The sequence below is a fragment of the Crinia signifera genome, chromosome 2 (genome assembly GCF_055691185.1).
Source record: "Crinia signifera chromosome 2, ASM5569118v1, whole genome shotgun sequence".
NCBI lineage: Eukaryota > Metazoa > Chordata > Amphibia > Anura > Myobatrachidae > Crinia > Crinia signifera.
In genome coordinates this window covers 332,637,194-332,663,747 of record NC_139218.1, presented here as the reverse complement: position 1 = coordinate 332,663,747, position 26,554 = coordinate 332,637,194, and the positions used below count along the sequence as shown (strand labels likewise).

The 26,554-nt window shown below is 44.5% G+C and overlaps 1 protein-coding gene across 5 annotated transcripts in view; it reads left to right on the top strand.

Annotated features, from left to right (window-relative positions):
- The window catches only part of SLC11A2 (solute carrier family 11 member 2), a 64,593-nt gene extending 38,464 nt beyond the window's left edge, over nt 1-26,129 (top strand). For 3 of the 5 annotated variants that reach the window (XM_083169448.1, XM_083169446.1, XM_083169447.1), the window contains exons 16-18: nt 3,944-3,997; nt 22,144-22,173; nt 23,241-26,129. In XM_083169448.1, the coding sequence (XP_083025574.1) occupies nt 3,944-3,997; nt 22,144-22,173; nt 23,241-23,321 (165 nt within the window). In that variant the 3' untranslated portion in view covers nt 23,322-26,129. Of the gene's footprint in view, nt 1-3,943; nt 4,079-22,143; nt 22,174-23,240 lie in introns of all 5 variants that reach the window. The other 2 variants (XM_083169449.1, XM_083169450.1) reach the window with 2 other exon arrangements.
- Nucleotides 26,130-26,554: the final 425 nt, after the last annotated feature.

Genomic DNA, 26,554 nt, shown 5'->3' with positions numbered 1-26,554 from the left:
CCAAGCCCCTCAGCCCTGCACTGTGAATCATATTAATTGGTTACATTGCCCCTATGCCCAGCCAGCTGGCACATGCCATTCGCCCAGTGTTGCCTCCAGCTCCATCATATCATATGATGGAGCTGGAGGCAACACTGGGCGAATGGCATGTGCCAGCTGGCTGGCTGGGCATAGGGGCAGTGGTTACCTGGCTGCTGATGATGGTGGTTGCTGTTGAGGCTCCGCTCCGGCCTGTGCAGGGCGTTTAGGTGGTTGTGGCAGGCAGGGAGGGTGGGCCGCGGCCGGCCGCTGCTGGGGGTAAGGCGGCAGCAAAGGGAATGAGTGCCCATGTCGGACCACCAGCCAGGTGATGCCAAAGCCTGGCTGGCAGCAAAGGAGAGGAGCGGGACGCCTGGGCTCTGGCTGCTGCTAGGAAGCTCCGGGGATGCTGCAGGCCTGACAGGCGCGGCACGCAGCTCTGACAGGCGCTGTCTCAGGCTGCCTGGCTGAAATGGCGCAGAGGAGAAAGGACCCTGGTGAGTCGCCGTGACACGCTGTCACGCTGCACACCTGAGGAGTGGCCGCGGCACACTTTCTTATACTTTCTTATGTAGTAAAAATAATAATAAATTAGAGCGCCTTTCATTCAGGCATGGGCTGGCAGTAGATCCGCCAAGCTCCGGAAGAGGACGCACGTAGGTCCACTTACAACGGAGCCCCCCCCCCCCCCCTAACCTGCCCGTCTCCCTGAAGCGGAGATGGGCAGGGTTCCCGTCCCCTGCCGACAGGAAACTTGGACGCGCATGCCTGTGGTGTACCGTCCGCTCGCCAGTAGGGGGTGATCTGGCGAGCCCCAGCACTGAATGAGCGGCGCTACATCTGTATATCATCCGGTACTTGTGTAGTTTGGCGGCGCCCATCGCATCGCATACGATATCGCGCGATATTGTACAATGCCATACAATTTTAAAATTGTATGACATTGTATATGGCATACAATGCCATACAATGCGATGCAATGCGATTAAACATTGTATAAGCACCCTAATGGGTGCTTACAATGTTAAATGCACCCCCCCACTATAAACGTGAACCCGAAGCGTGGCGAGCGCAGCAGTACGCAACCTCCGACCTTTTCATACCCCCACTATCCACGTTGGCGTGGAGTTGAGAATAGAAAGTGTGGCGAGCGGACGTGGATACCTGTGAAGGCCGCGAGGGGACTCCGATACCTGTGAAGGTATCCGCGTCCCCTCGCGGGGCTCGCTGCGCTCGCCACGCTTTCTATTCTCAACTCCACGCCGACGTGGATAGTGGGGGTATGAAAAGGTCGGAGGACGCGTAGCGCTGCGCTCGCCACGCTTCGGGTTCACGTTTATAGTGGGGGGGTGGCGTGGGGGTGCATTTAACATTGTAAGCACCCATTAGGGTGCTTATACAATCTTTCATCGAATAGGGGGCAAAAATCGCGTCGCATCGCATGCCATCGGGTGCATGGCATGCAATGCGATTAAAACATTGTGCGATGGAGATCGGGGGCGCCGCCAAAATACACAAGTACCTATCATCCTTCTGTTCAGTTATGTGGTGAAGGACAGGATTCGCTTCTGTTTGTCCACATAGTTTATGATTGGAAGCCACAAGTGTGTGTGTGTGTGTGTGTGTGTGTGTGTGTGTGTATATATGTATATATGTGTGTGTGTGTGTGTGTGTGTGTGTGTGTGTGTGTGTGTATGTATGTATGTAGGAACGTAGGTGTGGCACTCGTGGCAACTTCTCAAAATAAGCACGAAAACGCCAAAGGTTAACAACGTTTCAATTTATAAAATTGTCATCAGGTAACCTGCTTATTTGGAGAAGTTGCCACGAGTGCCACACCTACGTTCCTACATATACTATTTTTAGTGGAGACACCAGCTCATCATAGGACGGGTGGCTCTCCAGAAATAAAGACAGCAATCACAGATGGTATTCCAACGTTTCAAATGTTATTACACCATTTTTCATCAGGTTTTGTAATAACATTTGAAACGTTGGAATACCATCTGTGATTGCTGTCTTTATTTCTGGAGTGCCGGCCATCCCCTGGATCTGATATATATGTATATATGTGTATATATGTGTGTGTATGTATGTATGTATGTATGTATGTATGTATGTATATATATATATATATATGTATATGTATATATGTGTGTATAGATATATAGATATAGATCTATATCTATCTATATATATATATATATATATATATATATATATATATATATATATATATATATATATATATATATATATATATATATATATATCCCAACCTTGCAGTAGGCAAACATCAAACAGACCCTGGGTTGCTGATGAAAAGGAGACTCTGCCGGGGGAGCCGCAGAGGGAAACCGCAACCACTAGAATTAAATAACTCAAAAGTATCAAACTGGATTAATGCATTACAATATAGATGACAATATTAAAATCCCTTATATCCTCAATCAAAAGTCAGACATGGGATATTTTGTGTCACAAGGAAGTCAGCAATAATATACTTTTTATTTATTATATATAATTATTTCCAATGTTCTTAACCCAAATAGGTTAAATTAACAATATCACATATCTATTTGAATAAAAGTGATGTTTTGCTATATTCCTGGCTGTGTAGTAATGCAGCACTGCTACTTGTAACAACAGAGAAGGATTCAATTCAAAGCAGTGTGGTGCACATCACTCATTGCATGTTTCTTGTGACACTGACGGACACAATGTGCTATCCTGGTACATCGCATTGCATCCAACATGTACTATTGAGTTGCCACCATAGCATAATGTTGTGGGGAAACTTTGGCCCTCATTCAGGTCCTGCGTCCCATGCTGCAAATTACTGATGTTTGTCACTTTGCGCAAGTGCTAATGGGAAATGTGACACAAGATGGCATCAAACTGTCAGTGAGCAGCAACTCTTTTAGTTTGTGGACCAGGGCTAGCTGGTTATGCTTTGTGGGGGGTGGTGTGGTGTGCAGTGTCATTTCTGACATCCCCCCCCCATTTTTCACCATTAACAGACAGGTTCATTGTAGTGGCAGACTACTGGTCTTGAGTTCAAGAGTAGAAAAGTGCAGTACACTACGAAGATCCGGAACCCCGCTCCTTGCTCCCTGTTATTAATAGTCTGGCATATAGAATGGAAATTGTCCTTGATGACATCCCAAAAAAAATATTTTGTATTTGTAGACCTTGGGGTTTATTTATGAAGCGTCTGGTAGTAAAACCCAGCCTTTCTGATTTATGTTAATACCTAATACTGTATGTAAAAAAAAAAAAAAAAGAAACCAAACAACCCTCTTATCATGATGTCATTCCTCCACTTCAGGGCTAGTTTCATCCTTTTCACTCCACTCTATCGATACATATGATGATTCCCACTATCGCTATCTCCCTTACCTTCCTCCTTCCTGATTAGTTTTCTTCTTCTTTGATTCCTTTCTCCACTCAAGAGACCACAATGTCTGATGTTTTCTGTTTATTGGTGACGTTCATTCATTGGGTGCCGAATGAGTGCCCGACGGGGGGATCCCGACATTGAAATCCCGACTGCCGGTGCTCCAACAGGGGAGATCATGACTGACAGGGGCTATTGCCCCTTGTGGGGTCCATGACCCCCATAGAGGGGGAATAGAAGCTGTGGCGAGCCACCGAGCTCGCAGCGAGTGCAATGAGCCCGCAAGGGGCTTCTTTCTGCTCCCCTCCTTTCGGAGCACCGTCAGTCAGCATTCCGATTGTCGGGATACTGACTTTCGGGATCCCCCTGCCATACCACTATCCATTCATTGTCTTATGTTTACTGCCAAGGGTTGGTTGCATGCTACAATGCTGCAGTTCTTATGGTACAGTAGATGTCACATTACTCTGCAATATTAGCAGGTCTTTGTGCTGTTCTCCTAACACTGCAATCTTATCTCTCACACAGACGTGGCAATGTTTGATTGCCTTGGGCGTGAAGTTCCTCGATTGCGGCAAGACGGTAAGCATCCATCAGATAATGCTTGCCGAAGATCAAGCTAATTCCTCTGTTAACTAAGGGATTGAAGTCTATCTGGGCATGGCAAGTAGCCATCAGAGCCAGTGTGTTTCTATGGTTTACTGTGTGAACATACCAAATGTATGTGCATTTTGCACAGAAGACACAAATATTATTATTATTTTTTTGTATTAATCAGGGCTGTATGTTTTTCTTACTTGTCCTCTATTACATATGTCCTAGTTGTTATGCTGTGTAGTCCCTCTTTTGCATAGAGACGCCCCTTTGGTGACCGTGTTTTCACATGACCTCAAACAGCCATCTTTACCAATCACCAATATTTCTAGAAGCACCACTGCAAATCTCTATTTAATATTGGCTAGATCTGATTTATGCAGTGGTTTGCGCACACAGACTCATACTGGACCCGTTCAGTCTAGATATATAGATATATATATTTACCTTCATTTTCATCTTGAAGAGGGTGTAGACCTCCAACTGTTTTTTATTGCCACACAGAAATGGCCAGTACTGCTGCTGTAACCTGTACTTGGCTGCTATCTGCTGGGCTTTATAGAGTTTAGAGAATCCGACAATACAATACAATACAATACAGTACAGTACTGGAAACCTGGATAAGGTTGGAGATGGATAATTACTGTTGACGGCAGTGCAGTATTGAATGTGGCACTTGTCTGGCATCCAATCAGGTGTTCCATTCGCCCGCACATTCCGATGCACAGCAGTTATGAATCTCTTTCCACACCCGGTGTTCTAGCTGTAAGTCCTGTAGGATATCCAGACTTCAGTGCACTCTGGTGGAGAACATCAGGTGACAGGAAGTGATTATTGGGTGGCCCTTTTAAGCCAGCTGTACTTATAATTATTAGGGCAATGCGTAGAATTAAAACAAATACATGTAAAAACTGCAGGTAAATTTAACAGAAAAAAAACAACAACTTAACACTATGTACTTGTGTTGTAGGCTTAAAGCCAGCCATTTTGAAATAATGATAAATATTGTTAGCTGCGCCTTAAATCATACCTCCCAACTGTCCTGGTTTTTGGGGACGTTCCCGCGTCCCTCCCGCGGCCGGCAGTGTCCCGCTGCGGGGAGGGGGGGGGGGGCAGTTGGGAGTCCCCCTAATCTGAGAGAATAGATGCTGTGTGCATGCGCACAGTTTATATTCGCGGGTGAAAACGGGGGCGCTGCCTAATTTGCATAAGCAATGCCCTCATTTACATACGCCACATCCCCTTTTCGGAGTGTCCCTATTTTAATATTGACAAAGTTGGGAGGTATGCTTAAATACATTATATTAGTTATAGTAGCCTTCAAATCAGCATGCAGTTTTTAAGTACAATTAAGACCATTTTATATAAAAACTATTAATAGTATTTGTAAATAAGCTGCTAGATGTACACTGACTACTATAATTATATGGTAGCATGGCATATATTCTGTGAGGATGCGCTGGGACTAGTCTCCTTTAGCTAGGCCCAGTGTAAACTGACTGAACACTACCGCCCGTGTGCCTGTGTCAATGGGGGAAGGTAATATTGCACTATTTATTTATACATAGCCAGGGCCAGTGTTTTATCATTGCTCTGCTTGAAGTACAGTTTGAGCCACTTTCTTCAAGGCGAAGAGCTAATTCAGTTGGATCTGATTTAAATCACCTCTGAGAAGCAATGTGTATACATAACCACCATGCACGTATATAATAGCCAGACATATTGTATTAGTGGTATTCATGTATGTGGTCTTACATAATAACCATGTCTGAACAACAAAATTATACATGTTTTTGTTTGATTTTGCCATTTTTAATAACAACAAAACAGAATTTTATGACATTCTAAAATAGAATAAAAAAATAAGCTCTCAATGCTGGTAAGGGTTATCTGTTTTATTTAAACCTATTCTGTGTATAACTAATACAGGGATTCTAAGTAGGTTCACGTATATTAAAAAATGGTGTAGAAATATTAGCAACAGTAGTTTATGATAGGAGATTGGGAACAAAGAGGATGGAATTCCAAGTGGCACATATTGGAATTCATGTTCTAAATGCATAAATATTAATGGCATGTATAAAGTCCTTATGTCCTCCACATGTCAGGCTGAACCGAGGAACCCAACATCCAGGTATTCCCAGAGCACTCTTGTTGCAAATGTCCCACAACTATATAAACTTGCATAGTATACTGACATACTACAAACATGCGCTGTTAGGGGCCCCTGAGGACTGGAGTTGGGAAATGCTACCATAATGCATACCTCCCAACATGACCCATTCTGGGAGGGACAAAATGCTATGTCCCTGGACTGCCTCTGAATGTATGATTGCCTTCACCTGTTCTAACAGGTTAATAGATAAGAAAGGTGTTTCAATCACAGGTAATGGCAATCACAGGTGATGGCAATCATAAATCAAGAGGGACGTCCAGGAAAAGAGTGTTCTGTCCCTCCCGGAGGGAGTCATGTTGGGAGGTATGATAATGTCTGCTTCATTTAGTATAATGGGATTGTCATTCATCATGGCATTGTCTCTGTTATACTGTAAGTAGTGAATTATATGGATACACTGGGGTGTCTAACTACGGGATACAGTCACTAGGTTGACTCAATTAAGGTCAACATACATCAGGTGGACCACTGGTCACTTGAAATATGTCGACAGTCAAAATGTTGACATGAGCTTTTCACATGTTTTGGGAGCCGACAGGCGGTGATTCATAGCCTGCCATCCACTATGGCATGGTGGGAGAATCTTATAGTGTGCCGACTTAGGCGGTGTCCATGTAGTCTATGTCAACATATGGGGAAAAAAGTGAAAAACTCATGTCTACCTTTCCATTGTTGATCGACCTAAGCTCTGTCAACCTTCAGTGGTCGACCCAATGTATGTCGACCTTCATTGCGTCGATCCTATGACCCATAACCTCTAACTACTGGGTGGTATGTGTAATAAACAATCTCTCCTGTAGATGTAATATGTTTGAATCTGTCAGCATTTGTACTTGTGTATCCCCCAAACATTATTCCTAGATATGATGTGGCTGATCCAGATGTGAGCGCACAACCACGGGGTAGTGTAACTAGCTGAACACACACTGACAAAACCAGCTCACACACATGTAAGAAATAAGTGCCAGATGCATTCTGTATCTATCATTACTTCCAAAGGGACATGCTCACTGACGCAGGGGTCAGGTAAGGGTTCATGAAGACCAGTTCCTATATTATATATAGTATCATTTGCTCCTAGTACAGGGGCAGGTGCACGTACACACTGACGATGATGACGACTCTTAGCCATGTGCTGCCGGTGCAGAGACATACACATGTTGTATACAGCTCCACATATGTGCATTAAATGCTCTATGTACCATTTTTACCAGAAAGTTGATGGTGGTGTGTGCAGTCTTCCAGCATAGATGGTCTTCTCTCCAGATATCAGCCCAAGCAGGAAGCAACGGGTCTGATAAAGCTGTAACATTGACTCTGGCCGCTGAGTAACTGCAGTACAGCCCAGTATTCAGTAATAGACGTCTTGTGGTCCTGGGAAGATCTCTGCCTCGTGTGACACAATTATCATCCAAAACTTCAGTATAAAATACCCTTTTGTTGATATATTAATTTAATGAGAGAACTGTAATGAGCCAAGTGTACTGTTCCAGCAATGGCCTTGCTCACTGACGCTCCTATGCAGCACTGTTCCAGCAATGGCCTTGCACGCTGATGCTCCTATGCAGCACTGCCCCGGCAATGGCCTTGCACGCTGACGCTCCTATGCAGCACTGTTCCAGCAATGGCCTTGCTCACTGACGCTCCTATGCATCACTGCCCCGGCAATGACCTTGCACACTGACGCTCCTATGCAGCACTGCCCCAGCAATGGCCTTGCACACTGACGCTCCTATGCAGCACTGCCCCAGCAATGGCCTTGCACACTGACTCTCCTATTCAGCACTGCCCCGGCAATGGCCTTGTGCACTGACGTTCCTATTCAGCACTGTCTCGGCAATGGGCTCAAGCACTGACGCTCCTATTCAGCTAAAACGTACAAAATGATGCCCCAAAAAACCTTGACTATTTCCATGTCTATCTTTTGACCCTGTTGACTATATAGGTTGATCTATTGACTATTCTAGAAAACCTGTAGATCTATTATACCGCATCCCTGACACATTGGTATAAAGACTCCACTGACCTAAATAATTATAAAGGTTGGGTATCCCTTATCTGAAATGCTCGGGACCAGGAATGTTTTTTGTTTTATCCTCCCCTGGTTCAGAGGGGTCATGCTTCAGAGGCATCCCCGGTCCCAATGATGCATTGCACTGGTGGCATCATGGCGTCACCAGTGCAACCACGCAATGCTTCAGTGGAACAGAAATTGCTGGGCGGGCAGCAGCACATGGGATCGATGGAAGGTAAGTGAGCAGTAGCGTGGGGTTTTTTAACAAAAAATACTAATACTTTCCGGACTAATTTGGATATTAATTATTTCCATTGCAAGCAGGGGCAGATATAGACTGTACATCTGGGGGGGGGGGGGGAGGGGTTGAATATACCCTCTAATCATTACCCCTCCCACTTTTTGGCTCCTCCCATTTTCCCACACATTGTCTGCCGTTCACCCAGCCCTATCCTGCTGTGCCTGGCAAGGGCCCACACCTTCTCCTAGTGTTGGAACATGTAGTTTCACATCTGGAGGGCCACAGGTTGAAGACCCATGCCCTAGAAGGTGGATTACCCCAGGGATATTTGCCCCCTGCCCAAATCTGTCACTTACCCACAAATACCAGATTGTGCGGCAGATCAAAGCCCAGACGCAGCATCACGCGCTGGCGGCAGGAAGGATGGAGCAGCAGTTGGCTATTAGGGGGGGAGGCGGTGATAGCCCGGAGAGGGGAGCGACCAGCAGCAGCTACTCCTCCTGCAGCCACGGCCCGCTAGCAACAGCAAGAATCCTCCTCTGTGCTCCGTCCTTCCTGCCAGTGACATCACTACACAGCATGGTGTCCTGACTCCTGACTGAAGGCAGACCTAGGGGAGGCGAACGCCCCCCTTTGCCCCCCTTAAATCCATGCCTGATTACAAGCTGTGCCTGCTGTCTGTAGCTGCAGACATAAGACATATCCCTACCCGACCTCTCCGCTCTGCACAAGATCTGCGTCTCTCATCCACACTCATCACTCGCTACCTCTTACACTTGCAGGATTTTTGTCGGGCAGCACCCACCATATATAATGCCCTTCCGCGCACACTAAGACTCTCCTCTAGCCTCCAAAACTTCAAGCGTTCCCTGAAAACTCACCTCAAGCTTATCATATTCCAGAACCCCACATAACCTTCAGTAGCATTCATATATAATTGCGTCCCATCAGGACAGTCTAGTAATCTGATGGGACTGCCATGCTATGGAATTCTATCCTTATGTATCCCTCCTATTATCCCTATAGATTGTAAGCTTGCGAGCAGGGCCCTCCTACCTCTATGTCTGTTTGTTTCTACCCAGTTTGTTTGATCACTGTTGTTTCCAATTGTAAAGCGCAACGGAATATGCTGCACTATATAAGAAACTGTAAATAAATAAATAATGTAAGCTAACTTACTATTGATGAGAATTTAGCTCAGTGAGGGGGAACAGGGGGGTTAGAGTCTCATGTATCCCTATGAGCATTCACCTGTAGCTTACATTGCTGTTCATTGTCAGATTTGTTATAGCTTTTAATACTTTCTTTTTTATTATTATTATTATTAGTAGTATTTATTAATTATTTATTAACAGTTTCTTATATAGTGCACACATATTCTGCAGTGCTGTACAGAGAATATTTGAACATTCACATCAGTCCCTGCCCCAGTGGAGCTTACAATCTATATTCCTTACCACATGTACACGCACGCACAGACATTCTAGGGTTAATTTTGTTGGGAGCCAATTGACCTACCAGTATATTTTTGGAATGTGGGAGGAAACCCACGCAAGTACAGGCAGAATATACAAACTCAGCACAGGTAGAGCAATAGTGGAAATTGAACCCATGACCCTGTAAGGCAGTAATGCTAAACATTACACCATACTACTACTAGTATTTATATGGTGCCACAAGGATTTCACAGCCCCTAACAGAATATATAAATGAGCAAAAACAAGAAAACAACTTACAGTTTAAGGCAGTTTAGGACAAGTACATGGCTAATAAAGACAGATGCATCAGGGGACAGGACAGTGAAATAATTATTATGGTGGCAGAGTAGGTCTTAGTTAGGTGCTGTGGACCAGAGTAAGGAGTAAAAAATATATACTATGAGCAAAAAAAAAAAGCACATGAGGACAGAGGATCCTGCTCGTGAGAGCTAAGGAGAGGGGTAGACAGACAGGAATGGCACAGAAGGGGTAGACAGTGAACATAGAAGGTTAGGGCGACTCCTCAAGTATATACGGTTGCCCGTATATACTTGAGGGCTGGTGGGATTCCTTCAGCACAGAATAAATCAGTGATGGGCATTCGCCATACCGGCAGCTGCTACACTTGAACCAATGAAACGCCACTAATATGCTTCCAACTGTAGCTAATATTTGTTTTCTACATTCAGTACAGCGGACTCCTGGAAAAAGCTAAGCTGTGTCTTATGAGTACCCACTAACCTGAATTCATTTCATTTAGTTGTGTTTCTCCATGGAGTTCAAATAATGTGTAAAACGAGAAGGTTTTATTCTAGTTGCTCTTATCTTGCCTAATGGACCTTGCTCTTACCCACCTCCTGGTGCTCTGGTCCCCAGGAGAACATTGCATGAAGAACATGATTGTAGCCCCATTTCTATGTGTCATTGGTCACACGCATGCATAGCTGAAGTAGTCCTACACAATGTAAATCTGTGTGTTCTTGTGTGATATCTGTGCAGATGTGTGTGCCTGACTGTCAAGACAAAAGAAAATAACTTTTAATAAACTTTGGGTGAACTAGAAAAATGGGTGTGTGGCATGTTACACCTTCTGTATGGACTGGTGGGTACTACATGGAACGTAGGACTGGAGCAGCTGTCCTACCAGGATGAAGAGCATGCTATCCGTACAGAAACATAGGTTTCTGTATTCTTAAACCAGGAAAAACACTAGAAAAAAGAGCAATAAAACATTTTAGTAAGAGTGTCTTGATTATTTTTACTTTAGCACACACCGCCACAGATTTTATAACAGCTATGTAAGTATTGTATGTTCAGGCGATCAGTAAAATAAGACCCAAATGTATTAGTTCCTGCCCTCTGATTGGAGACTATGAAGGCTTAGGCATAGTTACCGTTATAGTGTGTACACACGGTTCGATATGGCTTCCGATGTTGACGATATCGTCAACATCGGAAGCCATATCGCATACATATCGCATACTGATTGTATGCATTGTAAGGGCTTCCTAGCCCGATGCGCGCTCCCGTTTAAGGAGAGATCGGAGGGGAGATAGAGTGGGCAGCACACTCTATCTAGCACAAATCGCAAGCATATCGCATGCATCGTATGTGCCTTGCGATATGCTTAAGATGCAATGTGCTATACGATTTCCAGGGCCCTGTCAGTCATCCTGTTGTTAAGTCAAAATCGCTTAGTCAAAATCTTAAGCAAATCTTAAGGCACATAGGAAATCGCATAGCAAATTGTATGGTAAAAAGTCAAAATCTTAAGCATATCTTAAGGAGTAGAGAAAAAAAAAAAAAAAAAAGGGAAAAGTAAAAATCGGACAAAACATCGAATCGTATATCGGATCGCACAGAACATCGAACCGTGTGTACACACTCTTACTTTAAAACAGACCGTGTTTTCCACCAGTGATGTTCTCTCTCTGTCCAGTAGTTTCACAGTTGTTCTGCAGTGATTACTGTGCAAAGAGAAAACCACCAATGTGACACAGCCCAGAATAGTCAATAAGCAATCTTCAGCTTTATATATTGCTGTGGTTATAAACTATTATAACCTAATACACTGTGTCAGTGGTTGGTATTACGTGTGGAGCATATACTCCTCTTTACATACTGATCATCAACAGGTACTGGAGCTGCTTGTATCAGAATCAGCTTTATTGGCCAGGTATACTTGCGTATACTAGGAATTAGATGTGGATTGCTGCAACAGCCGGTAAGGTAACAGTTCAACAGCGACAGTACAGGTATACATAACCCATACAGGAATACATAACACATACAGGTATACAAAACACATACAGGTATACATAACCCATACAGGAATACATAACACATACAGGAGTACATAACACATACAGGAGTACATAACCCATACAGGTGTACATAACCCATACAGGTGTACATAACCCATACAGGTGTACATAACCCATACAGGTGTACATAACCCATACAGGTGTACATAACCCATACAGGTGTACATAACCCATACAGGTATACATAACACATACAGGAGTACATAACACATACAGGTGTACATAACCCATACAGGTGTACATAACACATACAGGTGTACGCTAGATGTGCCCAGGGGATTATAGAGGCAGGGAACATATATTCGCTGGGCCGCAGTATCATACATCTGCAGGTCCACACAGTATTCAACAGCTCATTTTCTTTTAAAGGGGCTCGATGACATTTCTTTATGGAGTGACCACACCATTGTAAAATTATTATTGCCCTTGTAGGTTATCATCCAAATACTGTCATTGTACATTCACATTACTTGTTATGGTTACATACTCATGGGGAACATTCTAAGCAAACAAACCTGAAGTAGACGGTTCCACTACGTTTAGGCCCTCATTCTGGTTGACTCGGTAAGATGCGAAGCTCGCACGAAGACACAGCCCCTCGCTTGTGCCCGCTGCCTATAATTCGATAGTCGCCGAGCATCTAATGCTTTCTCCAGGCTCGCAATTATAAGTCAGTGGAGACTGACTGATATTTGCGGGCATCCGGTCGAAGACAGGGCGGGAGGCTGATGTCAGCCGCCTGCCTCTAACACTCTGCGTCCCACCGGAATTCCCATTGGAACACCCATGAAATGCTGGGTGTTCCCATTGGTGTAACCCGAGTCCGTCGCCCTACGCCCCCGGGCCACATTGCTATGTGCGAACCGCACGGTGACTACGCAAGTAGCCGAAGCCATTTGTTTAAAAACCCTGCAAATGTGAATACAACGTTATGCGCAGACGCAGTAGGAAAACATTGGTCCGGGGACCGAATAAACTAGAATGACCTCCTTAGTGTATTGTGTGCTGTCAAATCTATGGAGTATCTAGTCATCTTGTGTTTTTGTAATAAGAGATTAGGACATAAGAAAGTATTAGGAGCCAGAAACCAGGGCCAGCCAGCACCTAACAGCCAATCCATGTCTGGAAAGTTTATTGGCCATTCGCTAATCCTGAGTGATATTGGCGCAGTTCTGTCACCCTGTTCCTACCTTCAAACAACCTATTTCATGGAAGGACGTATCCAGCCAAGTCTTATTTGTGAATTGGCAGACATATGCACTGATGTGTAAGGCGTTTCTGTGCATGTTGTGTATCATAAAATTGTTGTTTGCTTCTATGAAGAGCGATCCGTGTGACTTTGTATCATACCTGGTGTAGGTAAGAAAGCAGCAGGCCATTTAAAGTGGTTCCTGTGTAGAGCAATAACATTCAATGGGTTGGGGGTGGGTGCAGAAAGATCAGACACCCAGCAAATGGTTCAATGATTACCCATGCTAAAAGCACGTAAGGAACATTGCCATGGGAAAAGAACAACACAACCACTGAGAATATATATTATTTCTGCACACATTTAGTATACAGGTAGGAGTAGTTCGTTTATAAGGTGCCACAAAGTGTCTGCAGCGCCGTACATAGCAAAAAAAATAAAAATTACATGGTAGCGTACAGGGTGTATTTATAAAATACAGCATAAATAGGGGTATAGCTGGTAGAACTAAAATCAGCATCAGTTCTGAAGTAGGTGTCGAAATTGTCGGAGACTGAAGATGAAGTAAAGGAAGGGAAGAACAGTGCTGGTGAGGTAAAGTGGTAGGGTGAGTATGTGAGGAAGGAAGGCCCTACTCATAAGAGTTAACAGACTAAAAGGAGGTGGGTGGACCAACAAAAACCCATAGGATAAGTAGGAACAGATGGAGGGGTAGGGTAGACAGGATAGGAGGAGCAAAAGAGGTTAGGAGGAGGAGGTATAGGCTAGTCAGAAGTGGGTTTTGAGGAAGTGCTTGAAGGAGGTAAGGGAATCAGAAAGCCTGTTGGGTGGCAGGAGGTTGTTTCAGTGCAGGGGGGCAGCGCGAGAGAAGTCTTGGACACTGGAGTGGGGGGAGGTGATTAGGTGAGAGGTCAGTCGGCGGTGGAGCGAAGAGGACGGGAGGGAGTGTGGATAGAGGTCAGTGAAGAGAGGTAAGGAGCGGTGGAGGAGGAGAGAGCCTTGTAGGTGGTGGTGAGGAGTTTAAAGAGAACTCGGAAAGGAATGGGGAGCCAGTGAAGAGATAGAAAGAGTTGAGGTGCGGAGGTACAGCGGCAGGAGAGGAAGATGAGCCTAGCAGCGCCGTTAAGAATGGATTGGAGAGGGTCGAGGCAGGCGAGAGGTAGCCCGGAGAGAAGGATGTTGCAGTAGTCACGGCGGGAGATGACAAGAGAGTGAATGAGAATTTTGGTTGCGTCCGTGGAGAGGATTGGTCTGATGTGCGAGATGTTGCGGAGGTGAAAGCGGCACCTCTGCAACATCTCGGGTACAGGTACTACCTATTTTCCAATAGTAGGCTTGCTTTACTTTGTAATAGAGTTTTAGAAGTGCAGATGCCGGTTCATGTAACACATTTGAGATCCAATACAAATATTGCTCTATGAAACAAATTCAATTAGCAGACACTGCAGTAAAATGAGGGGGGCTGATTCTGAAATAGGAGAGAAAAAAAAAGCAAAAATCTTAATATCTGGAACAAATCATTGGGATTTGAGCAAATACATTTATTTTGCATGTGGGGTAAATACAGGATGCTTTTGCATGTAGCCCACACATGATGGGCAGCTTGATATTTACAGTTAAATTTAATTTTGGACATGGATTTCCCATGTGATCTTCTATACTCAGCTTAGAACCAGTGCCTATAGCCATGTACACGTGCGATTTGGCCAAGCGATTTTGAATAGTCAAAATCGCTTAGAAGGTTAGCCAAAATCACATCGTGTGTACACTGTGGGCGATAGTGATGTGCGGCGTCGCTATCGCCGGGCATTATAGACAGTGCTGGCAAGTCAATTTTGACTAGCCGCACATCTGTATGTATTTGGACTATGGCCAAACACACACATAGGGGGTGATTCACTAACGCACGGAATGGGGTGATTTTGGCCCCGTTCCGATGTTTGTGCATATTTGCACATGTGCAGACCCCAGCAACGAATAGCTTCGGTGAGTTACACACTCCTGGGCCGTACTTTGTGGGGAGGGAGAGATGGTGGCAGTGATGTTGCTAGACCATGGGAACTATGGTGGCGAGCGGACGCACATAACTTCACAGGTATACGCGTCCGCTCGCCTCGCTGCGCTCGCCACACTTTATAAAATCAACTCCACGCCGACGTGGATATTGGGGGCATGAAACGGTCGGAGGACGCGTACCGCCGCCCCTCGGGGGCTCGCTGCGCTCGCCACGCTTTGGGTTGGCATCAATAGTGGGGTGGCGTTAACAATGGGGGGCATTGAGCATACTTAATATACATTAAGTATATATATTGCATATACAATGAGAAATTGGCCCATTTCCCATTGTTCCCTATGTAAAATCGCGTCGATCCCATTATAATGGCATGTGATCGACGCGATCAATGCGATTTTAACTTTAAAACTCATTTAACATTGTTCTCTATGGGAAAATCGCGTTGGTCGCATCGGTCGCATCGCGTGCCATTATAATGGCACGCGATGGACGCGATCAACGCGTTTTTCTCTTTACCGGCAATTAAAGCTGCTAATTGACAGAAAATCGCATCGATTGCATGCCTTAAGTACCTTAACTTAAGGCATGCGATCAACCCCGACGGGTGCCGTGCTAGGAAACAAGTACCGAAAATACTGTAGTAGATGCATTGGAATTTGAAATGACTAAGCTGGGTACACACTAAGCAATATCTTGGACATTCAATCAAACTATCCCATTATCAGGTGTGTACCCCGATATGTTAGTGACTGACATCTTTCATTTACCTATTGTATCGATCCTACAGCACAGTAAATTAGAATAAGTTTGTAAGCTAATATCTTCCACAGCACTCAAATTGACGCTGCCAAATCTTACACGGTTATTTAGTATAAAAAAATAAAGCTATTAGACCACATAGTGAGAGTTACAAATATTACTAACATATTTTTGGGTTGTATATCTATGCCAATAATAAAGAATTTTTGTTCGTTCCGGCATCACGCAAAAACTACTGAATGAATTTGGGTGGCATTTTCACAATTATATAGCTTAGTGACATAATAATAAACAGAGTTATGTATTATCTTGACGTGACCTTGGAAAGAGGCGCAATAAAGGAAAAACTGAGATGCTTGACACTTGGTGCGATGAAAGTTGGTGTGCCAGCATCCACGCAAGCAATGTTTAAAATAATACTGTAAACAGTCATTTAAAAAAGGGCATATAGCCGAGAGAAGGTGGAATAAAGATTTATATGGTGTAGTTGCTATTAAGTAAGTAGAGATGGTATACGATAGATATTATTAAAGTGCATCTTTTCAGTTGTAGATTTCAGCCCCATACACACTAGCCGATACCCGACAAAACCGATATAGGCACAATTGCCAAAGTCAGCATCTATGGAGCGATGGCAGGGGGAGTAAAGGTCATGCTGCAGCTTGGCCTTTGTTAATGAGGTCCTCCCTTGTCTATTCATGTACAGACGAGGAAGGGGGTCATTAACGATACTGAGTGTACACACTGGAGCACAGGTTCTCAAACTCGGTCCTCATGACCCTACACAGTGCATGTTTTGCAGGTCTCCTCACAGAATCACTAGTGAAATAATCAGCTCCACCTCTGGATCTTTTAAAATGTGTCAATGAGTAATGAGTGCACCTGTGCACCAACAGACATGTCCAAACTATGGCCCTCCAGCTGTTGTGAAACTACAAGACCCATCATGCCTTGCCACAGCTTTACTATTAGGGAATGCTAAAACTATGGAAAGCATGCTGGGATGTGTAGTTTCGTAACAGTTTGGCCATGCCTTCTCTAGTGAGTATGGGGCTTTAGAGTAACGCAAAGTTGCCAGGATTCAAATTGTCTGTTAACTAGATTGTATAACATAATACTTAAGGTGCATACACACTGTACAATTTTTTTGACCAATTTAATTCATTTGGGCCCTTCTGAACAATATTGGTCAAGATATCTTTCAGTGTGTATGCGATGATTGATGACTGATGATTCGCATACCAACCAGTTGTTCATCAAGGTTGTTCATCAACTGTGCAAGCAGCTCCATTGGGATATCTTTTTTAAAAAGCCTATAAACTGCAGCTAGATCTTTAGTCTGTCTTCAACATATTTTGTCCAGGACACTGGGTTCAAGGGAAATTGGTCATCAATGTCTTTCAACAAAATTGGTCAAAAAATTGTACAGTGTGTACGCACCTATAGATCTGAGGCTAGCTCTAGTTATCTGCTACAAGATAAGCACCTAATGGTAGTGTTGGAATAACTGACCAAGTGGATTATGTAATAATCCTTGGAGAGCGATAAAGTGGACCAAGATAAAGTACAAACCAACCAGTTCCTAACTGTAAATTTTTCAAGCCCAGAAGGTAACATGCAGTACACCTTAGTGCACACTTAGAGATGCGACAGGGGCATACACACGCCAACATGGAGTAAGATGGGGGGGGGGGCAAGACTTGCTGCATACAATGGGCAGCTACTTACGGCCTGATTACTGCTGCATTAGGGGGGAATCTTGACCTAATTCTTCTTGACAAGAATATCTTAAAGTGAAGTCTGCATTATTATATCGGTCACATGGAGTGTGACACTGACAAAATAATATGGCCTACTATTTACCCTAATTATCAGTGAGCCAGATATCCCAGCACTGTAATTAGTGTAGACTATCTATAGGGGTGCCAGACGAGATCCCGACTGTTAAAACACAGACAGAACAGACGGGTTTCCGACGGCCACCGGCTATTCTCCCTCGTAGGGGTCCACGACCCCCATAGAGGGAGAATAGAATAGGTGGTGAGCGTAGCGAGCCCGTAAGGGGCTTTGTTGCACTTGCCATGCTGTCTGAGTCCGGCCAGTCGGGATCCTGACATCGGGCTAATGACTGTTGGGATCCCGACTGTCTGAACCCTATACCACAAACATCTCTATAGTCACTAGCCACTAGACCAGTGGTTCCCAATCTTTTTTGAATCAGGGCTCCCTAGAGCATGGGTCCTCAAACTATTTTCCTCTGGGACCCCATCAGAATAAAAATAATGACAGGACCCCAGCAAGTTACTGCAGAAGGTCATCACATCACATGTGTAGTCAGAAGACAGCACATACATGGCAGCATTGTGGAGGCACAACATGATGGGTGGAGTCTAACAACAGACAATGCAACATATTTATCAGACTCCTTTAATCACTGACTGAGATTACAAGTCATATGCCTGATGGTCAGCAACATGGAGTCGTGACCCCATGAGTTGCGACTACACTTTGGGGTCAGGATCCACAGTTTGAGAACCGCTGCCCTAGAGTATCAGAAATGTTTGCGTGGCGCCCCTAGGCCAAACGTTCAGGGCCGGTGCAAGGCTTTTCAGCACCCTAGGCAAAAGTTCAACCTACTGCCCCCCCCAAACGGCAAGCAATAACCACTTTCCAACCCCCTAAAGTATACCTGCCTAACATTCTGGAATGGCAGTGAGGCTCCCAAAAATCAGCTGGTCCTGCCAGCCCCCTGGGAAGGTGGACATATCCCCTGCTTTCCCTGTAGGCCCCTCTTTGCCACCCACAACAGAGTACAAGGAGGAAGGGGCAGCAAGCTAGGAAAAAATGCTCCAAGGCAAATATGGAAGTGAAGTCTTAAAGGTTCCACAGCCGCCACCTGCATTAAGTACAACAAGGATCCTCATAGACATCATTGATTTTTTGATAGGCAGACTTGGTGGCGCCCCCCCAGATCCTGGCACCCTAGGCAGCTGTCTAAAGCTGCCTAATGGTAGAGCCGGCCCTGCAAACGTTTCTTATTGAGTCATTTCGAATTTTTTTTTAAATGAAGTAAATTGCATTTATATGTCATCCATAAGGTGCATACACCGAAATTTCCCCCTGCCCAGCAATTTTTCAGCACTGTGAATGGCTTCCCTTGGCTTAGCAGGACATTATGGCTAGTCATTCAGTCTGCTGGTAATACCAGCTCAAAGTGCCCCAGTGTGTATGGGCCTTTAGGGTCAGATATGTGGTGAAAGACAGGATTTCCTTCTGTTTGTCCACATATTTTTGATGGGAACCCACAAGCACTGGTTTTGCCTTTTACATTAGCCACAAATAATTTGAATTGTGCATGAACGACCAACCCAAGGCAACCCTGCAAGTGCTCCAGGGTGCCACAGCGCCCAGTTGGGAACCACTGCACTAGACTCTTTAAACCTCTATTATTTCACATTCTCTGATATATCCACCTTCTAGGTTTACTATACTTTTTTTTATTATTATACTGTTATTATACTAATAATAGTAAATTTGTAATATTTCTACTCCTGTAAGCATCTTCAATAAAATCTACACTTGCTCCCATTTCCCTACATAATCCTCTGCAAACTCCTCACATACAGTACAAGGCCCTTTCTAACTCCACTGCTCCCTACCCTACATTTCCAATCTCATTTCCCTATTTACTCCCTCCTGCTCTCTCCAGTCAGCCAATGACCATCGCCTCCTCTTCCCTGGTCACTCGCTTTATTAGACTCTCCCCAACATTGCAATGCTTCAAACATTCACTGAAAATCCACTTGTTCATCAAAGCATCCTGCATAACCGAGTACAGAGACCGCCCTCCCTACCTGCCGCTTCATGTCCTGACCATCCCTGCCATGCTCACTTCTTGCCTTTAGGCCTACTTCCCTGCCCCTCGCGTCACCCCCTCCCTCTGGACTAGGTGTAGCCAACTCCAGTCCTTGAGAGCTAGCAACAGTTAGGCTGTGTACACACAGGGGCGATTTTGTCTAATATCGCGGGCAATATGGTCGCTGTGCGACCATATTGCCCGCGATGGTAGTGTGCACCGGCGATATATCGCCGGGTGCGTGCTCCCGTTTTCTCCCCCGTAGTGATCGCTGGTCGCAGGAACATGCTCCTGCGACTAGCTGATTTCCACTGCCGGGCTCCCCCGTCAGTTTCTTTTTCATCAGCAACCTTTGGTCGCTGATGCAAACTGGGCACTCAGCAATATATCGCCCCTTGTGTACGGGGCTTAAGCTGGCCATACATCAGAAAGATCGATCTTAAGATCGATTGTGCTCATGATTGTGTACAATTTCCCTTGAAATCCCCGGCAGTCCTTGGTGGTTTTTGGACACACAATCTGCATACAATCCATCATACAATCAGTCATACAATCCATCTACAGCATGATTGTGTATACAAGATGTGCATACAATCCGCATACAATCCATCATACAATCAGTCATACAATCCATCTGCTGATTGATTGTATGATTGTGTACATAAGATGTGCACACAATCTGCATACAATCCATCTTACAATCAATTGAGATTGCATGATTGGGTACAATATCTTTCTGATGTATGGCCACCTTTAGATGCTTTCCAGATCTCCTCACAGAATCACAAGTGAAATAATTAGCTCCACCTGTGGATCATTTAAAATGTGTTAGTGAGTAATGAGTGCACCTGTGCCCCAGCTAGGTTGTCTGGAAAATGTGAACTGTTGGTAGGTCTCGAGAACTGGAGTTGGTTACCACTGCTCTACACTGTAAGCTTATTGGAGCAGGGCCATCTTCCCTCCTGTTCTCACAGCCCTCTCCTTGCATTTCAATTACAGCTCTCTTACCCATTTACCATCTATACCTGCATCTCTTCTCACCTGTTTTCATCTATTTCTACTGCTAGCAACCTGCCCCTGGTAACATGCAGACTCCTCTGCTTCCCTACATCTCAGCTGTATTGTGTACTAAATAATTGTTACCGGTGCTCTGTTTCTGTTGTTCAGTGTTTTATGTTTATTTCTGTGTACTCTGTATTGTTTTAATATGTGTCCTATGTACGGCGCTGCCAACCACTTGTGGTGCCTTATAAATTGTATTGCTGTTACATTTCATTTTTATCACCTATTGCACAGTCAAAATACCTGTTCTGTATTGACCAGTTTGTGGTGTCCTCCCCTGAAGCAAAACCTGTGCGTATAACTTACCATTCGTTTTGTCACTTTCAATGTCAAACACTAATGTTTTTAAAGATATTAGATATCCCTTCTCCTTACTGCAAACTAGTTTATGGGGCAGATTAACTAAACATTTGATTTTCAAAGCTGCTGATGATCGAAAACTTTGACCAGTGTCTTTTAAACATCAATATTAAATCAGACTTGTTTACCATAAACATACTATTTTGTCTTCACCTGGTGACACTAGAACCATAGAGTGGAATTCAGTTCAGTGTGAGGTGCATCCGAACTCACTGTGCACACTTCCATCTTTTATGGTGGTCAAACTCTTTGGTGCTGAGGGACAATTAGCGACAGATAAACTCTTTCTTACTAGCTTTTTAATACATTTTTTTTATTTAGTGCATAAATGGATTCAATCCTTACAAAAGAAAAAAAGCTGTTTACTAATATGAAAAAAGGTGCATTAAAAATGAAAGATTGTTTTGCATTTTAAATGACTGTCCCCCAATAATGGTCAACCTTATGACTGTCTACCTAGAGTCAATCTATCATGAGTCCGGATACCGTTCCATTTAGACCTGGGGGTGAGATTAGGGGAAGAGGGCGCTTCTGCAGTATGAATGCTGCTTTTATTTGTTACCCATCAGAAAATCAAACTTGTCCCACTTTAACTGTGCTTGACGATCCGTACATATTTGTTTTCTACCCCTAAATACCTGATGTATTACTGTTTTGCAAGCTTTCTTTGCCAGTAGTGGAGGATGATTATGTAAGTACACGCACGCAGCATTTCCCTGTGGCTGAGAGGAGCCGTGTGGTCCGTGATATGTGTATAGAGATGAGTGATTCTTATTATGTTCTAGTTTATGGAGTTTGACAACAACATTTAAGTATAATTGACAATTTCACCAAAATGCTGTAATATGTATTCATACAGCACATTGGGTGAGATTTCATAGGATGAGAGATTCAGAAAGTGAGAGATTATGTAAGAAATCTCCAGGTTTTTTAAAGCAGCAATCATTTACACATCAAAATCAAACTGGTTTTGCAGTGTGTATGATTGCTACTTTAAAAAAACTGGAGATTTCTTACCAAATCTCTCGCTTTCTGAATCTCTCATCCTATTAAATTTCACCCTATGTGTGGTACAGCTACATTGTATTTGTGTGCAGGTTACTACCGCTAGCGCGGAACGGACCAATAGGTGGCAAAAGCTTTATGGCGGTTGTTTACCAATAATATACTGGACTCATAGGAGTAAGAAAAAACTAATTGTTTCCCCCAGCACACTGAATGATGTCAGTAACCAGATTTAAAATAAACATTTCAATGGAGCTTGGACATTGTTGGTTGCCAGCCATTGGCTTCCGATGTTAATCCATTACAAATTGTGGTTTAAAAAAAACATAATGCCACTTAAACACTCTGTACAGTGGGTGAAAATTCTATTGGGCTTTAGGTCACTGTAACCATGATGGCAGCCTGATGACTAGTACACAACACATAGAAGGAATCACATAATATATATACACACTGCACACCTACATAAGCTTTATATGGACCCCGCCACTAGACACATCCCGTGTACCACCCTCTGCTACCATTGCAATTCCGCCTAGATTCATTATCATAACTATTTATTCTCAGATGGCAGCTACTTTCAGTGGTGCACGCAGGGGGGGTTTCTGAGTACCCAGAACCCCCCAGGAGTCTAAGGGCCCTAGGCTGAAAGCTGAGGGTCCCCTATTTCCATGGGTACAATAATTTATGCAAGATGTGTTGAGGTGTACTATAATCTTTACTCTTGTTAATTGATTTTTTTCTCTGTTTTAGTATAACCTTGGTCTGAGCATAAATCCGGAGCTCTTCCTCTTACAGAATATGGAGAAAGAAGACACAAGGTCCCCCCGATGATGCTGGGGTCACATGGCACATTCGCACTAGGAGCATTCAGCAATGCAGGGGTGCCATGTCTTCCAGGACACCAAGTACTAAGTAGTTGGACTACACTAAAGAGATGCTGGATTCATCAGTTAACTAAATTATACTTTTTATCTATAGCTCAGCGTTTCCTAATTTATAGAAGCCAAAATGTGAATTCTGGTTCTGATTTCCCGGGATGTACCAATAGAAGAGACAGCTGGTGCATACAGCTGTGATCCCAGCACTGCAACCATCACAAGCTGCAATATATTATTGTGACAATTGGCTGCAATGTTCCATTTAGTTGACCATCTGAGTGAGCTCCAGCGTCCTTAGCTGACCAACAGAATCGGGGGTGGGAGGGGTCTGCGTAGCCAGGAAGTCTAAGTGGTAAAATGCAGACCCATGGCTCTCCCTATTACTGTGAAAGCAGACTGCATCATGTCCCCTAATCACCTGCTCAACGCCACGGCCAGTCAGTCAGACAGGGGCGGAGGGGAAGTGTAGGCGAGATCACAAGGTCTGTTCTGTGCATGCGCAGAACGGACCTTGCGCAGCCACAGATTGCCAAAAATTGGTGATCTGCGTGACGCCCCAGACTTGCAGCCAGGTTTGAATCAGGCCCCTGTGTGTACGTGTAGGGAAGACTGTTATACCTCAGTGTAATCTGGGTTTTATGGGAAATATGGGTTTTCTGTACTATATGCTAACAGTTTGTGATTCACTGCGAACTGTTGTTGCCTAACCTAAGGAAGAAAGTGGGTGATCGAACAAACCGAGTAACTTATTAGCAGATAGTACTCATAACATTGTTACCCTAATGGAGCGCCATGAAAGGTTTTAATATTTACTATCATATGTACAAACTTCATTTTAATGTAATCACCAGTTTCTGTGAAAAGGGTGACGGAGGGAATCTTTATTGTGTTTTTTCTTCCACCTCAGCTGGAATATTTGATTGCCAGCTCTTTGTGGCAGAACGCTGTTTGAGCTGTGGATTTTGCATGAGATTGATGCATTGTTGCACCTTTGCTATAGACTGTGCATCTGATTGGTTGACTATAGCACATCCCATCTGAAATAGCACTCCCATCTTAGTAAATCTCCTCCCAGCTGTCATTCACTACTAGCAGAAAAGCAGGCCAGTGCGCACTCAGAGGTTCTCTTCCAATATCTACATTTAATTCAATGAAAGGTGCTCTGACGCAGTCTCTCAGTGATGTGACACTAATAGAGGGCACACACGGTGAGATATGCACTATATTTCTTTTCGATGTTGCTTATAGAAGCAAAATCGAATAGAAAAATTGAATGGACATCGAATGGTTTTTCTACATTCGATGCAAATTCAATCCCAATGCGCGCTGCCGTGTAGTCTAAATCTAATAGAATCTGTCAGGAAAGACTATATAGTGGAAATCTAATAGTAGATAGTGGAAATCTAATAGTAGATAGTGCAAATCTAATGTGTTCACTGCAGCATTCGATTTGATGTCCATCGCCTGTCTGAAGCCAGTGTTGATCTAATAGCAAATCGAATCGAATGGGAAATTGAATCGAAAATAGTAGAAATCGAAAAGGAGTAGAAAAAACTTCAGAGCGGGTCAAATAGTTCATATGTAATAGAAATCGGATCGGAAACAGAATTGAACAGTGTGTATGCACCATAAGGTGCGTACACACTGTGAGATTTCACTTTCTATTCGATCTGGGTCTGTGTCTGGATCTGGGTTGGTTACAGTGTTCATATTCGATTTTGACTAGTACAGATCTGTACTATATAGCCTTGCCTGCCAAGACTATTTATCTTTTTCAATTTACACTACACCGGAGCTCTGCACAAGTTACATCTGCCCCACCTGCAGTGCACATGGTTTTGTTCATTTGATAAAGAATTTGGTTTTGTGAGTAAACCAGAATAAGGGCCATAATCCCAGCTGGGCACCTTCAGCCACTCGTTTTGTCATTCCGCTAACTAACAGCTCTTCTAGGTCCATATATCTGACCACTCTTGCAGTGTTCTGGCTAGGACCCAAGCCTTTCCTGAAGTCTCTTGCATTGATACTACATAGGGTATTAATGTCCATAAGATCATTTATTTGTATCATCCTTCAGAGCCTTTTTATAACCTAGTGATTCCTCCCTCAGGCTCTTGGCGAGTGTAAAACTACAATTAAAATGCCACAATTCTATGTGCTGCAAGGCAAGGTCCTTATCAGAGGTGGGATTCAGACGGTTCGCACCGGTACTGCAGACCCGATACCTAATATACGATCGGTCTGCAGAACCGTTGGCTAAGGAGAGCCGCGGACGCTCACAAGGTACTGTAAGCAGCTGTGACAGCCAGGCAGAGAGTTGCATGCTGCCCGGCTGTATACACAAAGTAGGTCTGCCACTGTCTGCGGCTATTTTGAATGCTACTGCTGGACCACGAGCCAATAGGAACTCGCGGTCCGGCAGCCAATAAGGAGAGGCAGTGGTGGCTACTTATTGGCTACAGGGCAGCGAACTCCTTCTGGCTCGCAGTCCAGCGAGAGAATTCAAAATAGCCACGGACCTGCTTTCAGTATACAGGCCCTTATTCTGGTTGGTGCGGTCAGAGCCGCACACGGGGCTCCGACCGCACAAACCAATCCCCGCCCACCCTACGGATCGCCACGGCCGTCCGTACACGGACGGCTGGCGATCCGCATTAAAATGGTGGAGGCTACGCCTCCACCATGGTGGGAGCTGCCCCCTGCATTCGATGGTCGTCGACCATCGAAGGCAGGTCCGCACGCCGCGGCAGCTCCCGCAAGCTAAGACCACACGGACAATCGTCCGTGTGGTAGCTTGTATGGGGGCTGAAAGCTGACATCCGGCGACGTCAGCTTTCCGCCCCCATGAGTGGCGTCATGCCCTCATTACCATGCATACGCCCCGCGTTTGCATGGGAACGCCCATGAAACGCGGGGCGTACACATAGGGAAATGAGGGCATGATGCCTCTCACGCCCCTATCCGCCCCCTTTGCGGCGGACGAAATCCGTCTGCGGCGAAGGGGGCTGCACATGCGCAGATTCACCTCTGCGCATGTGCAGTGTTAAAACATCGGCGGTACGGCCGCACGCGGGCCGTACCGTTCCGATTAGAATAAGGGCCACAGTCGGGCAGCACACAGCTCCCTGCCCGGCTGTCACAGCTACTTTCAGGACCTTGTGAGCGTACGCGGCAGTGGTACTTAAA